At 39.0% G+C, this 16,988-nt stretch overlaps 1 protein-coding gene across 1 annotated transcript in view; it reads left to right on the top strand.

Annotated features, from left to right (window-relative positions):
* Positions 1-16,988, top strand: part of CNTNAP2 (contactin associated protein 2) — a gene marked incomplete at its 5' end in the record, with an annotated part of 1,346,219 nt that overhangs the window by 92,764 nt on the left and 1,236,467 nt on the right. The window contains 2 exons of the mRNA XM_056106760.1: positions 1,325-1,468; positions 3,666-3,930. Coding sequence (XP_055962735.1) covers positions 1,325-1,468; positions 3,666-3,930 — 409 coding nt within the window. The remainder of the gene's footprint in view (positions 1-1,324; positions 1,469-3,665; positions 3,931-16,988) is intronic.

The raw sequence follows: 16,988 nt of genomic DNA on the forward strand, positions 1-16,988 counted from the left end.
ATAGTTAAGGGATATAACATCTGGGGTTTGAAGAGATAATACAACAGTCAGCAAAGTGCTCATAGTGCAGGTAAAAAAAGAAGAAAAAAATACAACAGTCAGAGTACTTGTCTTACACATAGCTTACCGGGGTTCAATCTCTAATATCACATATGGTCTCCAGAGCACTGAGAAATGTCTGAGCACTGAGCCAGGAGAACTACAGGGTGTTCCCTGTCCCCTTCTTAAAAATTATACATATGAAATGTAGATATAATTTATAATTATATTCACTTATGACGTATTCATTATCAGTCATAAATGTCATTTTTGAAATATGTATTTATGTTTATGTGTATATATTTACACATTCTTTTGTAATATGAGATTGATAATACAAAAATGCAATTTGACCAATGATATACGGGAAAATATGTACTTTTTATGTGCAATAATAGCTACAAATTTTTAGGAAAGAACATTGAGCTTATGCCTTAGGATATAAGCGACCTTTAATATTTTTATGCCATGCTTTTCAAATTATACCTCTGAAGTCCTAGGATGTGCATATCAATATATTAATGGGAGTTCTGGACTATTTTCTTATATTCAAAGTATGCTTAATGGTGTTTTTACTTTAATAATCACTGATCGCAAGTATTCATAGGATAAATAAAGGAATACAGTATTCCTTGATTTCAGCTATAGTTTTTTTTTAATTTACTATATATAATTCTGGCTATATCATACTGGCTAGGAACATTCATTGAGTATAAGCCTTTGAATGATAAGAATAAAGAATTAATTTTAAGACTGTATAAAAGTCTAAAAATTTTAAAAGATCCTTGTGAGGTTTCAAAAATGCATGGGATTATTACAATATATTATTTATCCAAGTTATAATCCAACTTCTAGATATATTGAAATGACAGTTTCTTCAATAGTCTCATAACTGGCTTTACACATACTTTAGAGTGATAAAAATATCTGAATATATAGTTTTTAGTAAAGATAAATGAAATTATGGGAGTTGGAGTGATAATCAACCTGGGTAGGGCACTTACCTGGTATATCCCAGCTCAAGTTCATCCCTAGGCTCCACATATAGTCCCTTGAGCACAGCCAGGAGTGATCCCTGAGCACAGAGCTAGGAGTAAGCCCTGAGCACTACCAGATATGACCTCCAAAATTCAAACCAAACTACAACAACAATAAGAAAAAAAAAAGATAAACCCGCTTGGATGAATCATCAGCCTTGCTTCGTTTTTCATGTATTCACATTAAATAGTCACTTTCCAAAGCCAAACCCGAAACGAGTGGTTTTATTTCATTCTTTACCCCATAGATTACCTTCGGAGGCATCCCTTTCTCTGGGAAGCCGAGTTCCAGCAGCAGGAAGAACTTCAAAGGTTGCATGGAGAGTGTCAACTACAACGGCATCAACATCACTGACCTGGCAAGAAGGAAGAAGCTGGAGCCCTCCAACGTGGTAAGATTTTCCAATGCGCAGAATCATCTAAGATTTCAGGAAAAAGTAGACTGTCCGCTTCCTGAGTATTGTACGACTGCCCCCACATTAGAGTATTTTCCATCTACAATGTAAAAACTTAACAATCTGAAAGCATGGGGATACTGGATCTATTCTGAAGAGAGTGACTTTTTAATAAATGAGCTTGAAATTGATTTTGAATGGGACGCAAACGCAGTTCAGCGTGTGTGGTTTCTGCTGGCAGAGAACTAGGCAGCCTTCTGGGTGGGCTTTCTCCATGGCTGACAGAAGTCCTATTGCCAAGCACTCTTGGAAATTGCTGCAGAGATGCTTGAGGGACCTTGTGGAGGTTGGGATCTCCAGCCCTTTGAGCTATCTCTCTGGGTCAGAATGCCAATAACTAGTTCTTTCTGCATCAGAGCGCTAGTACAGATGGTAGGGTGTTTGCCATGCACCCAGCCCACCTGGGTTCCATTCAGCATATTACATGATTTCTTTGAGACCCACCAGGAGGGATCCCTGAGCTCAGAGCCTTTTATCTTCAGGTGTGTCTATTAGTTATACAAAATACACAACATTTCACTGTGGAGGTTTATCCCCAAATTTACTTGTGTTTCAAAATACATTACAGTTAAAATATTTTAAATTGAATAACAAAGATACTTAGCGATTTATACATTACATACTTTTTTTCCAAATTGGATGAGTCAAAATAATTAGTATCAAAACAAAAGTATATATGCATGTTAAACATTAGAAAAAGAATATAGGCCAGTAAGATATTGCATGAGTAACTGCCCATAGGCAGTTTAATTGCTTAGGGTTAAAATCACCTTTAAATATCTGAAATGCTTTAATTTTCCTGATATTTCAGTAGTCATCCTGTTTTTCTATAAACCTGCACGCGCACACACACACACTCACATTCTATGTTGTGTCATACATTGACTCTGAAGTTAGTACCATTCCTCAGAAAGGATCTTTAATTTGGTTGGGCAATAATTTATATGATATAGTTATGTGGTCTGTTATAAAATATCAGTTATTCTGTATGCAGAGCAAATTCTTTCCTTCAGTAAAAGAAAACATTTAAAAATAATCAGCTGTGAAGGTCCAGTGCAAGTTTAATTTTAATATTAATTCAAGGAGACAGCCTATCTGAGGCTGAATGAGGATTTTGTTGCAGTGGAAAACAGTGTATTTAGGTAGAGATATATGGTGTTATAAAATAAAATTGAAAGATCTAATAAAAGTGCTATAAATTATATTCTTCAAAATGTGGTGGGATAAAAAATGTCCGAAGCAAGTTAGATTTTTCAGATCTCTAAAAGGTAGGTAGATGCTAGAATACAACAATTACCTGTCACTGTCACTGTCCTCCCGTTGTTCATCGATTTGCTCGAGCGGGCCCAGTAACGTCTCCATTGGAGACTTTGTTGTTACTGTGTTTGGCATCTCGAATACGTCACAGGGAGCATGCCAGGCTCTGCCGTGAAGGCGAGATACACAACAATTAGTGTATCTAAATGCTAGGTCAATTTGTCTTTTTACTGAATGGAATATAACAGAATGAAGAAGACTTCTTAGGGAAATTTAAATAGAGTTTTTAATAGGATGAAAAAAATGATAGTCATAGTGCTACTGATGTTATTATAACATCATATGTTAACATATAAGGTTGATATGAATGCCCATAGTTACACAAGGAACGGAAATCAAGATCTGCTTTGTAATTGTGCTTTCATGAATAGTAACCCAATGATTAGAGCTCTGCCTGAGATCACTCCTGCATTATTGACATTTGACACTGGCATGTGAACTGGCCAGTAAGGCATCATTGTCAATGCATCATCCCTTGGAGAGTGAGGAAGCAGCAACTTTGGTGTATTCAGCAAAGTGTTCATTCTACCGATTCCCTACATGAGCCATCTTCTATACTGTTAGTTTTTCAATTCTGGGATGGATGGTCCTCGGTACAGCCTATGGCCGGTTGCTGCAACCTCCAGGGTACAATGACCACGTAGATTCCTGCCAAGATATCTAGTTACTGAATTCAGATTCCCCTGATCTCTATGCAAGTTGGACACAAGCCCAAGATTTTTCTGAAATAGGTAGAGCTGTAGCTTTCTACTAATCCATTAGGTTGATGCTGAGTTTGTTCTGTCTGTGTCTTAAAGTATGCTCTTGTGTTTCATAGGGAAATCTGAGTTTCTCCTGTGTGGAACCCTACACAGTTCCTGTCTTTTTCAATGCAACCAGCTACTTGGAAGTGCCAGGACGACTCAACCAGGACTTGTTTTCAGTGAGTTTCCAGTTCCGAACTTGGAATCCCAATGGGCTCCTGCTTTTCAGTCACTTTGCTGAGAACTTGGGCAATGTGGAGATCGACCTCACGGAAAGCAAAGTTGGTGTTCACATTAACGTCACACAGAACAAGATGAGCCAAACGGATATTTCGTCAGGTCAGTGAGACTATATATTTCCTCTGGTAGTTGCTGTTGTCATTTTCCCCGTGAAGGTGTATGTGTTTTCTCTGTTGGTTCTTCTCATTCCTGATGATGTTCAGATGCAGACTTTTGAGATACCAGCTTGGCTGTGCTAGGTTCTGATTGAACTGTGGAATTTGGGAATTGGGAAATTTGCTGAATATGTGATGGGTTGGTGATGACAAAATTTGATAGTGTCTTTTAGCACTAAATTTAGTTTATAATTAAAATAGCGATGGATCGGGGCGGGAGTGATAGTGAAACTCGTAGCACATTTGCCTTGCATGTGGCCAACCCTGGTTCAATCCCCAGCATCCCATATGGTCCCCTGAGCACTGCCAGGAATAAGTCCTGAGTACAAAGCCAGGAGTAACCCCTAAGCATTGCTGGGTGTGACCCATAAAGGAAAAAAATAGCTATGGATCTTCATCTAAGTGACTATTTTATTTCTAAAAACAAATATTTATTTTAACAGCATAAGGTATCTTAATTTTATGAGCACCCAGATTTATTTTATTATTAAGATTCTATCAGTTCTTATGTTACACATATAATTCAACTGCCTGAATCAAAACTTGAATATTGCTAAATGTATGCACATTTTTAGAAAGAACCAGACAAATAATGAATACAGGCAGTAGGGACAAAATATCGAAATATTTTGTGATATCACCACAAAATAAGTGGGTGAGAGAGAGAGAGTGAGAGAAAGACAGAAAGAAATTGATCTCAATGGAGGAAAAACTGGCTAAGAAGGTAGTATTCAAACTTGAGATCATTCTAGAGTAAGAAATTAGGCTTGGAAATATGATTCAAAAACTCTACCAATCTTAGATTACTTTCTTTTTAAATGTTTTTGAGTCATACCTGGGGATGCTCAGGAGTTACTTCTGGCTCTGTTCTTAGGAATCATCCTGCGCAGGGCTCAGGGGATGATATGGGATGCTGAGGATCGAACCCAGGTCAATTTGTGAACCCAGGTGTACAAAGCAAATGTTATACCCACTATATTATCACTCCAGTCCCAGGATTACGTTTTTGATTAGTATGGTACAAAAAAAAGTGGCCAAAATAGGCTCTCATGGACCAAGAAATTAGAGTAACCATGATAATGGACTGGTTAATAATAACATTATCCATATTTCTCTGGTGCTGGAGCGATACCATAGTGGGTATGATGTTTGCCTTGCACGTGGCTGACCTGGGTTTGATTTCTCCATATCTCTAGAAGAGCCCAGCAAGCTACCAAGAGTATCCTGGATCCACAGGGGGACAGTGCATTGATATTTCTCTAGATTCTCTAGTAAGAGCTGGGTCCTATTTGGATAACATCAAGTCTCCAGTATGTTTCTGAAACAAATAATAGCACTGTCTTCCCATTGTTCCTTGATTTGCTCGAGCGGGCACCATTGTGAGACTCCATTGTGAGACTGGTTCTTACTGTTTTTGGCATATCAAATATGCCACGGGTAGCTTGCCAGGCTTTGCCATGCGGGCTGGATACTCTCGGTAGAAACAAACAGTAAGAAAGGAAATTCCTGAGTACTCACCTGCGTCACATTGTTTTATTTCTAACTAAACATTCATGTTCACTTCTGACATGAAGGACACACACACATATTATGTATTTGGCCTACTGATGCCCTGGCTAGGCTTCCTCGACTACCTTTTCCATCTCTGTCTTCTTTAATAGGACCTAGAAAAAAAACAGTGCTCCAGGAACATTTGTTATGTTCAGTGGTAGCCCTTGGGTGTAGTAGTCTCTTAAAAAGTATATCTTACTAGAGGACACAGGTGTCTATTCATAAAATAGTCTTTTTTATTTCTGTATGACCTATCTAGGCTATTGTTGAATAGGTCAGGAAAGTTTGGTATAAAATACAAGTGTGTCTGATATTGAAATCAACATTTAATTTAGAATACTCCAATCTTTACATTTTCTGTTTGCTTTGTTAGTATGGTTTTCTCTTAAATGTTTACATGAACTTTGATTTTACCATTTATAGAGTTGAAATTAAATACCCCACTGGCAGACTTCCACTCTTGACACTACTTCCACTACCCAGCCGTCGCCACACTCCAGGACGCTTTCCGGCGGCCGCGCGACACATCATAAGACACTAAATACCTGTCTTCTGGAATTGTCGTACCATATTTGATAGGGTTCAAATATGGTAACACCTACAAGGGGGATTAGAGGTCACCCCAAAAGCCTCTATACCTCTCGGAAAGACTGGCAAGCTACCGAGAGTATTCCGCCCGCACAGAAGAGCCTGGCAAGCTATCCGCTGTGTATTCGATATGCCAAAACCAGTAACTACAACTGGTCTCATTCACTTCATGAACGATCGGTTTGAGGCCCTCCATGTTCCCGGAGCGAAGAGATGCCATTGGGCTACACTAGCACGCGACAGGGACAAATGGAGACGTTACTGGCGCCCGCTCGAGCAAATCGACGACTAACGGGAAGTTAAGTGATTAAGTGATTAAGTAAGAGTTGAAATGATTGATCAACCACAGTTTATCAGTATTTCTGAGTACAAATTGAACTGCATAGATTTAAAGTAAATAGAAAACATCTGGAAAGACCAGAAAAACACACATGTATATATAATTTGCCACCATTGAAAAAATTCACACTAGATTCTACTATGATTAATTATACTTTTCTAGGGAAAACATGAAAAAAGTATAAATAGCTTTTCTCCTGGTATCATTTGAAAAAAATCCAATTTCTTATTTTACATAAGACTGAAACTATTATAATTGAAATAATAAGACATTAAACAGTGATGATAGACCTTTCACTAATTTAATTTATTCTAATTTAGAATTCTGTTAAGTTCTTATTAATTTAACTGTATTTATTAAAAACAAAGTAAGAACAGAAGAACATATTTGCTTAAGTATGGTGAAGATGAATTATATTATCCATGACCATGTACAAAAAGGGAAAACATAAGAAATCTAAACATTTAAGACTAAACTCAAAAATATGAGTAATAGGCCTTCCTCCTGATATCCTATAAAAAAAAGTTTCTTATTTCACGTGCAGCAAAACTAGTATCATTGAAATAATAAGATTTTAAACAGAATGATCATGAGCCTTTATTAACTTCACTTAATTTAGGAGTATTTGAAATTATTTTATAATTTAACTTTGTTTATTAAATATAAAAGTAAGAACAAAAGAACACATTCACTTAAATATGATGAAAGTGCATTAAACTATCCATGACTGAAAATTAAGGGGGCATGTTTGAAATCTAAGGAGTTCTGTGGTCTTTGTGTATTCCAATAAAAAAACTAATTCTATTGTTTCAACTGGAAATTTTGTCCCCTATACAGATTTAGAAATTAAAGCTCATCACTTACTTTTGCTCAAAAATTGAGAGAGATTAGAAAGCAATTAGAAATTAATCCATTTCAGGAAGATTAATTTATATCGTTTTAAGTTGTATTTATTAAATAAAGTGTAATGAAATACAATATATAACGGTATTTTTATTACTATTGTCTGGAGTCCATAGAATCCATTTTATTTATGTTATAATGTTTTTCATTACATTAAATATATTAATAAAGGTATAAGTGGCTATACAGGAAACAAAATTTACTTATAAAATGAAATGAAGCCAGAACACTACTGTTTGTTTTAAAAAAGGAAAATAATTTGGGAATTAGGTCCACTCTTTTTATATCATTTAATGCAAGAGATCAAATCTAATATCTACTCTATTTAAAATATATATATTTCTGGGTCTGGGCCATGCTCCAACTTGCCCAGGGCTTACTCCTGACTCTGACTTAGAGATAGCTCCTGGTGGGCTTGCAAAATATATGTGAACCCGAGGATCCCAGCCAGGTCAACTGCGTGCAAGGCAAGCACTTCATCTACTGAGCTATCTCTCCAGCTCTATGTCTACCATATTTTTAGCAGTGGCATGAACATTGGGGGCTGGAGCAATAGCACAGCGGTAGGGCGTTTGCCTTACAAGCGGCCAACATGGCCGACCCGAGTTCGATTCCTCCGCCCCTCTCGGAGAGCCCGGCAAGCTACCGAGAGTATCTCGCCCACATGGCAGAGCCCAGAGCCTGGCAAGCTACCCGTGATGTATTCGATATGCTAAACACAGTAACAACAAGTCTCATGATGGAGATGTTACTGGGCCCGCTTGAGCAAATCGATGAACAATGGAAGGACCATGACCCTGACCATGAACATTGAAGAATATCAATCCTATAAAATGCTTTTCAATAGGGTCCATGCTCATAGTGCTGGAGAACGCCTGCTTTGGCAGAATTCAAGTGTGGGGGCGCTCCTTAGGGGTGCTCAAATATACTGCAGGTACTTTAGAGCTACACCACAAAAGCAATAGCTGAGATCTTTTTGTTTTCAATGTGTAGGACCACTCCTAAGAGTGGCGGGGTTCAAGGCTAGTCTATTAGATTGATTCTTGATACTTTTTTGCTCCAAGATGGACAGCGTGGCTCTCTTAGTGGTGCCAACTTGCTTTTCCACTTTTAATGCACTCTGATGGCCTTGATATTTGCTATTACAAAGTCACTAAATGATTACAATGTCTCAAAATGATTTTATCATATAAAGTTGTGACTCCCAATTAAAAATCCCTGACCTAGGGGCTGGAGCAATAGTACAGCTGGTAGGGCATTTGACTTTCATGTGGCCGACCTGGGTTTGATTCCCAGCATCCAATATGGTCCCCAGAGCACCACCAGGAGTAATTCCTGAGTACAATCCAGGAGTAATCTCTGTGCATCGCTGGTTGTGACCCATAAAGAAAAATAAAAATCCCTTACCTATATCTAGCTACTAATTTGAAAACTTGGAAATTTAAAAAAAAATTCTAGAATCTTAGGAATATTTATTTCACAATCTCATGTTGGAAAACTAGAGCCATATGCCAGGAATGTCAATATAATGGAGGCAAATAAAATACCCTCATATTATTAGCATATAACCAAAAAAAAACCACCTACCCACAATTTAAAATAAAGGCTTATATTGGTAATTGTTACAAATTTATACCACATAATTATAAACAGATGCTTAAAATAATATTCTAAAGTTATAGTATTCTATATAATATTGTAATAAAACATGATTCTGCATCTGTATGGTGAAAGAAAAATAATTTTTGTTTGTAATCCTTCTCATCTATTGAACAAAAAGTTGGTTTCTCTATATATGTGAACAGGTCTTTCAGTAAAGTCATTCGGGTTTCCTCTCTCCTTCTAACTGAACAGTTTTCCAAGCTGCAATATTCAACCCTGCTTGTTTTGTTTATGCGGTTGCTTCTGCTTTAGAATGACTTTTCCGCATTCACAGTACTTCAGAGAATGGTATTTATCAAAGATCACCTTGCTTCAATATTTATCTCCAAACAAAGAGGTCTTCACTTTGGGGGACCTAGTTTTTGTTTTGGTTGTTTGATTGCAGTTTCCTCTGTAAACATCTGAGTTCCACTTGTGTGTGTTAAGAGAAGTTATTGCAGTTTTTTCTGGAAGTTTCCCAAGACTGGTTGACAGGTCAGCTGCATACATGTATTTTCGGTGGTTCTGCTGGGGCTGGAAACCTAACTCAGGGTGTCTGCATATCATGGTGGAAACTTGTGAAGAAGGAAAGGACTGGACCACTCGGCATTCCCACCAGCAGTGTAGTAGGGTCCCTTTCTCCCCACATCCATGCCAACAAAAGTTGCTTTTGTTCTTTTGGACATGTGCCAGGCTCTGTGGTCTGAGGTGGTATCTCATAGTTGTTTTGATCTGCATCTCCCTGATGATTAGTGATGAAGAACATTTTTATGTGCCTTTTGGCCATTCTTATTTCTTCCTTGAGAAAGTTTCTGTTCATTTCTTCACTGCATTTTCTGATGGGGTTGGATAGTTCAACCAGTGCCTTATATATCCTTGATATCAACCCCTACCCGAAGACCTCAGGACCAGCCACCACCATGCTGAGACCACTCTCCGCACACATGAAGGTACTGGCAGAGGGACAAAGCCACGCGGGTTCCGGGACCGAGATCTCCCAGCCTACTCAGATTGGAGTTGAGCATCCTCCACCCAGATCCTCCAAATTCCAGTAGGCAGGGGTCACACCCACCACCTGGCCCCCTGGCGCCGTGTAATCCCATCAACGGCCAAGACTCAGAGACTATAAAATCCAGCTCCCGGACGAGAACAGTGCAGTCTCCTTCCACGCGACATCTTATCAGGACATCGTTTTATGACATCTTATTATCTCATTCCTACTTTGGACAAACTTGCAGGCTATCGAATGTAGCCTGCCCACAGGGCAGAGTCTGGCAAACTCCCCGTGGCATACCAAATATGCCAAATACCAGTAACGATGATGGGTCTCATTCTCCTAAAGAGCCTTGAATATAATCTCAGGGCTAGGATGAAAGAGACGTTACTGGGGCCTGCTCGAGGCAATCAACAAATAACAGGATGATGAATGAATGAATGAATGAATGAATCAACCCCTTATCAGATGGGTATTATGTGAATATCCTTTCCCATTCTGTAGATTGTCTTTGTATTCTGTTCACTGTATCTTTTGCCGTGCAGAAACTTCTTAGATTAATATAGTCCCATTTGTTTATCTCTCCACTTGGTTGATTAGTGGCATGCCATCTTTGAAAATAATGTCACGGTCATGGTCACGGTCCTCCCGTTGTTCATTGATTTGCTTGAGCAGGCCCAGTAACGTCTCTATCGTGAGACTTGTTACTGTGTTTGGCATATTGAATACGTCATGGGTAGCTTGCCAGGCTTTGCTGTGCGGGCAAGATACTCTCAGTAGCTTGCCAGGCTCTCCGAGAGGGGTGGAGGAATCAAGCTCAGGTCGGCCATGTTGGCTGTGTGCAAGGCAAATGCCCTACCGACTGTGCCATTGCTCCAGCCCAAAGATGGCATAAGCTTCAATATCATGGAGGGTTTTGCCAACTTTGTCTTCAGTGTACCTTATGGATTCTGGTCTGATATTGAGGTCTTGAATCCATTTTGATCTGAATTTTGTACATGGTGTTAGGTCGAGGTCTAAGCCCATTCTTTGTATGTGGTTGTCTAGTTATGCCAACACCATTTGTTAAAGAGGCTTTCCTTGCTCCAATTCACATTTCTTGCTCCCTTATCAAAGATTAGATGATCACACATTTGGGGTTGTGTGTAGGGATATTGCACCCTGTTCTATTGGTTGGCAGCTCTGCCTTTGTTTCAGTACCATTCTGTTTTAATTGTTATCACTTTGTAGTAGAGTTTGAGGTTGGGGAGGGTAATTCCTCCCATCTTCTTTTTCCCCAGAATTGCTTTCGCTATTCATGGTTGTTTTTTTGTTCCATATGAATTTCAGGAGTGTTTGATCCATTTCTTTGAAGAATTTCTTGATATCCTTATAGGGAATTGCACTGAATCTGTATAATGCTTTGGGGAGTATTGCCATTTTGAAAATGTTGATTCTTCCTATCCATGAGCAGGGGATATGTTTCAGTTTCCTTGTGTCCTCTTTTATTTCCTGGAGTAGCATTTTATAGTTTTTCTTTGTTGATGGCTTTTACCTCCTTAGTTAAGTTGATTCCAAGATACTTGATTTTCTGGGGTACGATTGTGAATGGGGTTGCTTTTTTCATGTTGCTTTCTTCTGTCTCATTATTTGCGTATAGGAAGGCCATGGAGTTTTGGGTATTGATTTTATAGCCTGCAACTTTACTTTACAAGTCTATTGTTTCTAGGAGTTTCTTGGTAGAGGCTTTAGAATTCTCTAGATATAGTATCATATGATCTGTGAATAGTGAGAGCTTGATTTCTTCCTTTCCTATCTGTATGTCCTTAATATCTTTTTCTTTCCTAACTGCTATTGCAGGGCTGGAGCGATAGCACAGCGGTAGGGCGTTCGCCTTACAAGTGGCCAACATGGCCAACCTGAGTTCGATTCCTCCGCCCCTCTCGGAGAGCCCGGCAAGCTACCGAGAGTATTCGATATGCCAAACACAGTAACAACAAAGTCTCCAATGGAGACGTTACTGGGCCCGCTCGAGCAAATCGACGATCAACGGGATGGCCTTTACCTTTACCTTTAACTGCTATTGCAAGTACTTCCAGCACTATATTGAACAGAAATGGTGAGAATGGGCATGCTTATCTTGTCCCTGATCTTAGAGGAAAGGCCCTTAGTTTTTCCCCATTGAGGATAATGCTTGCCATAGGTTTGCCATAGATGGCTTTGACTATATTGAGAAAAGTTCCTTCAAAACACATTTTGGGGAGAGTTTTCATCATAAATGGGTGTTGGATCTTGTCAGATGCTTTCTCTGAATCTATTGATATGATTATGTGGTTTTTACCTTTACTTTTGTTGATATGATGGATTATGTTGATTGATTTCCGAATGTTAAACCATCCTTGCATCCCCAGGATGAATTCCACTTGGTCATGGTGTATGATCTTTCTGATGAGTTGTTGGATTCTATCTGCTAGTATTTTGTTGAGGGTCTTCGCATCCATGTTCATCAGGGATATTGGCCTATAGTTTTCTTTGTTAGTGGTGTTTTTTTTCTTTTGGTATTAGGGAGATATGTGCCTCATTATAAACTGTTTGGGAGATTTCCTTTTTTTTTCAATTTCCTGAAAAACTTGAGAAGAACTGGCAACAGGTCTACTTTAAATGTTTGGAAGAATTCACTAGTGAATCCATCTGGAAGTTTTTTGTTTTGGAAGTTTTTTTTATTACAGTTTCAATTTTCTTGATATTAATGGATCTATTCAGGTGTTCAAAGTCTTATTGGTTCAATCTTGGGAGGTTATAGGAGTTCAGGAATTTATTTCTTCTAGGCTCTCTTTTTCCATGGCATACAGACTCTCAAAGTAGTCTCTGATGGTTTCTGTTGTGATGTCCCCTTTTGCATTTAAGATTTGGTTTATTAGGGTTCTCTCTTTCTCTTTCTTTGTGAGTCTTGCTAGTGGTTTATCAATTTTATTTTCTCAGAGAACCAGCTCTTGATTCCATTGACCTTTCAGATTACTTTTTGGGTTTCCATGTCGTTGATTTCTCTCTAAGTTTTATTATTTCTTTCCTTTGGCCAAGTTTAGATTCCTTTTGTTGGTCTATTTCTAAGATCTTGAGCTGTGAAGTCAAGTTGTCTATGTAGGCCCTTTCTTTTGCAGAGCTATAAATTTTCCTCTTAACACAGCTTTAGCTGTGTCCCATAAGTTATGGTAGCTTTTGTCTTCATTCTCATTTGTTTCCAGGCATCTTTTTATTTCTCCCTTGACTTCCTTTCAGACCCTCTCATTGTTCAACATTGAGTTGTTTAATTTCTAGGTGTTTGATTTGGTTCTCTAAATCTCTGTGTGATTAGCTTCTATCTTCAGTGCATCGTGGTCTGAAAAGACAGTTAATACAATTTCTATCTTACTGATTCTATTGAGATATGTTTTGTGATCCAACACGTGGTGTATGTTAGAAAATGTTGCACATGCACTGGGAAAGAATGTGTATTCTTTCATTTTTTGTGTGTATAGCCCTATATAGATCTGTTAACCCTCTCTCTTATATTTCTTCCTTCAGAGCCAGTGTTTTCTTGCTGAGTTTTGTTCTTGTTGATGTATCCAGAGGTGATAAGTTGGTGTTGAAGTTTCCGACTACTATTGTATTGCTAGCAATGTTCTCCTTAAAATCTGTTAGCAGTTTTTTTTAAGTATTTAGCTGGTCCCTCATTAGGTGCATATACATTTAAGAGTGTGATTTCTTCCTGTTGTAAATATCCCTTGATAAATAGAAAATGGACTTCTCTGTCCCTTCTAAACTTTTTCAACCTGAAATCTATGTTGTCAGATACTAGCATGGTCACCCCAGCTTTTTTTGAGGGAGTTGTTTGCTTGCAATATTGTTTTCCATCCTTTAACTTTGAGTCTGTGTTTGTTCTTACTGTTCAGATGTGTTTCTTATAGGCAGCAGGATGTTGGTTTCAGTTTCTGGATCCATTTTGCCACTCTGTGTCTCTTGATTGGTGCATTTGGACCATTAACATTGAGAGAGATTATTGTCGTGGGGTTTTTGTTCCATCTTTCTGTAAGGGTTTTTTGTGCTTCCAGATGCTACTCTCCAGGCCCACGGACATGTTGAGAAGGGTGGCAGATAGTTCTGTGGGCCCTCCCAGCAGAAGTTGGGCGGGTGCCCTCAGGACCAGATCTCTGAGGCTGGTGATGAGGGGCTCCAAGCTGGGTGGGGATGGGGCACTCAGGGAGGGCCTCAGACCAGAATATCTCTTGTTAGAAAAAAGCAGAATAGAGATAGCTATAGATATAGATCTCCAAATCTAGCTAACCCAGAGCATATCCATAGTACAGTTTGCTCATTTTATTCACCCAAATTCACAAATAGACTCACTGGGTGAGCTGCATGTACAGGTAAAAAGCATCTAAGTGAATTGTCGTCTGTTTCCAGGTAACATCACCTAACTGACATTTTATTATCCTTCAATTCCCAAAGTGACTGTCCTGTCATCATTCAAGCTGAGTGGAGATCTACCTCTAATTATACCTCAGTGTGTGCTGATGCATTTTCACATCAATAGACGAATTCTATTTCAGCATGAAAGGAAAAAGAGACCAGGGGGATATTTTGTGATATTAGATATTGACTCTATTCGTTAGGCAGCAGAGGGAACATTTTAATTTATAATCACACTCCAGGATACTGTACCTATTGTAGTCTCTACATACTTTCTGAGCCTTTTTAAATATCCTCTGTCTTTTCCTTAGAAAAATATGAATAAAACATGATTGTGGGTATGTATGTATAATGTTTTTTAAAAGTCACAGGAAGAAGATAACATTTAGGTAAATAAAATGAAAATAAAAAATACAAAAGACACCAAGTCATGTTTTAGAAATATTCGTTCAATGCATGAATAAGGTAGTCAAAGAAAGGGATAATAAATCAGATACCGTACTACAGCAGCAATTGAATAAAGCTGAATGATGCAAGATTAGTAATGAGCATTTGTCAGGAATTTCAAATTGTAACATATAGATGTAGTTTATGATGTTTTCTTAAACATCTTCATAAAAGAAAGAACACACAGGAGCAAAGTAACTTTGCTATTTTGTCATTTTTACTTGTCATATACGTTCAAAGGATTGAACTTTAGCTGGTAGGTGAATAACTGGCAAGATTTATATAGTGGAGATAAAAGCAAACTCACCCGGCAAAAGGTCTTTAAAGAAACAAAACCAATAATTTTCAGAAGACTTTTTGAAGGGATGGAAACACTTTGATGGAGGCCGAGAGATTGCAAGATCTTCAGTTGGCAAACTAGTGACCAAGTAGTAGTAGTTCCAGTCTAACTATCAATATCGGAGACTCAGGAAAAAATGAATTGTCTCTTATCCTGCTTTTGTGTTGAGTTGAGGCATTGCTGAGAGCCTGATTGGAAATGAGAACCACAATATTGTATACCCTTAGTGACCTAATCAAAGGGACACAACATTACTCACTAAGTCATTGTTAGATTCTTGCTGTTGAGTTTTTAAATGCTGTCATTGTTTGAAATTTAGTGGACAACAAATGTTGGCATAAAAGCAGATTGCTTGTCTTTATTCTATAGTTATTGATTGGAACTCCCCTCCCCGCATCCACATGCACCCCATTTATCCCTGTCCTCCCATTGTTCATCGATTTGCTCGAGCGGGCCCAGTAAGGTCTCATTTTGGGACTTGTTGTTACTGTGTTTGGCATATTGAATATGTCACGGGTAGCTTGCCAGGCTCTGCTGTGCGGACAAGATACTCTCGGTAGCTTTCCGGCTCTCCAAGAGGGCGGAAGAATCGAACCCGGCTCGGCCAGGCTGGCTGCACACAAGGCAAACACCCTCCTGCTGTGCTATCGCTCCAGCCCTAGGTAATTAGTTTGACCAGGAAATTCAAACTATAGTAGCATCCTTGATTCTTCTCTGTCTTTTCACACTGATGGGTGTGAAACAGTCTGACCTATCTGCATGTGAACTTAGGCTCTCGTGAGCAATTTGGGATAAGCCCCAGAATGAGGGAAGGAGCCCACGGATTCGAGACAAACTGACTGGGAAGTCTCTGGGACGGCCATGGAGTCAGACGCTGGCCCTTCAGCAGACCCACCAGTGTCTGATGACATTATTACTTAGCGTCTCTTTTGTTCAGAAAAACACTAATTTTAATTGTGCAAACTATACCTGGATGTAGTTTGTTTACTGTGGCGGGGCAGAAGGGGAAACAGAGGGCAATAGCCAGAGAAGTAGTGAAGTACTAACCATTTTTGGGCTCGGTATAGAGGGTCTGTGAACACCGTTGTCAAGATTCCAATGCAGAGTAGCCTTTTCTTGTCACGTTCTCCATCAGTTTGGGAGCAGCAGTCAGAAAAATTGCTTAACTGGGAGGCAGAAGTCTCTGACATTGCATGGTTAAGCAAAGCCTTCTCTGGTGTTCCTCTAATCCAGCTTCCTCCTGAGGAATTAGCAGCTCACATGAGAAAACGCATCTTTGCCAGCTCCATGTGTTTTGCCTGCAGTCCTGGGGTAAGGGTGATGACTGTGATTATCACTGTTGACCGTTGAATGCGTACACATGGTCTGTTACTCAGCTAAACCCTTGGCATGAATTTCGGTGCTTTGGGCTCCAAATACTTTGCGAGTTAGGTACCACAATAAAACTGTGCTTCTTGTGTAATGATGGCCGTGGTAAACAACTCTTCTAGTGACTAGAACTCAAAGGCATGAGAAAAATTAAATTCCATTCTTGATTACTTGTCCGTCACAGGTCACAATATAACCACTGTGACCCATTCTAAATGCCTCATCCATTATCCTTTGTCCATGAAGAAAAAGAATCACTTGAAAACTTAATCAAGGTAATCATAATTGCCAACATAATTTTTATGTTTATTTATTGACTAGTTTGTTGGCTACGTGCAAGGCAAACGCCCTACCGCTGTGCTAGCGCTCCAGCCCTGGGTAATTAGTTTGACTAGGAAATTC

This window comes from Sorex fumeus, unplaced genomic scaffold (genome assembly GCF_029834395.1).
Source record: "Sorex fumeus unplaced genomic scaffold, SorFum_2.1 ptg000143l, whole genome shotgun sequence".
Classification (NCBI taxonomy): Eukaryota; Metazoa; Chordata; class Mammalia; order Eulipotyphla; family Soricidae; genus Sorex; species Sorex fumeus.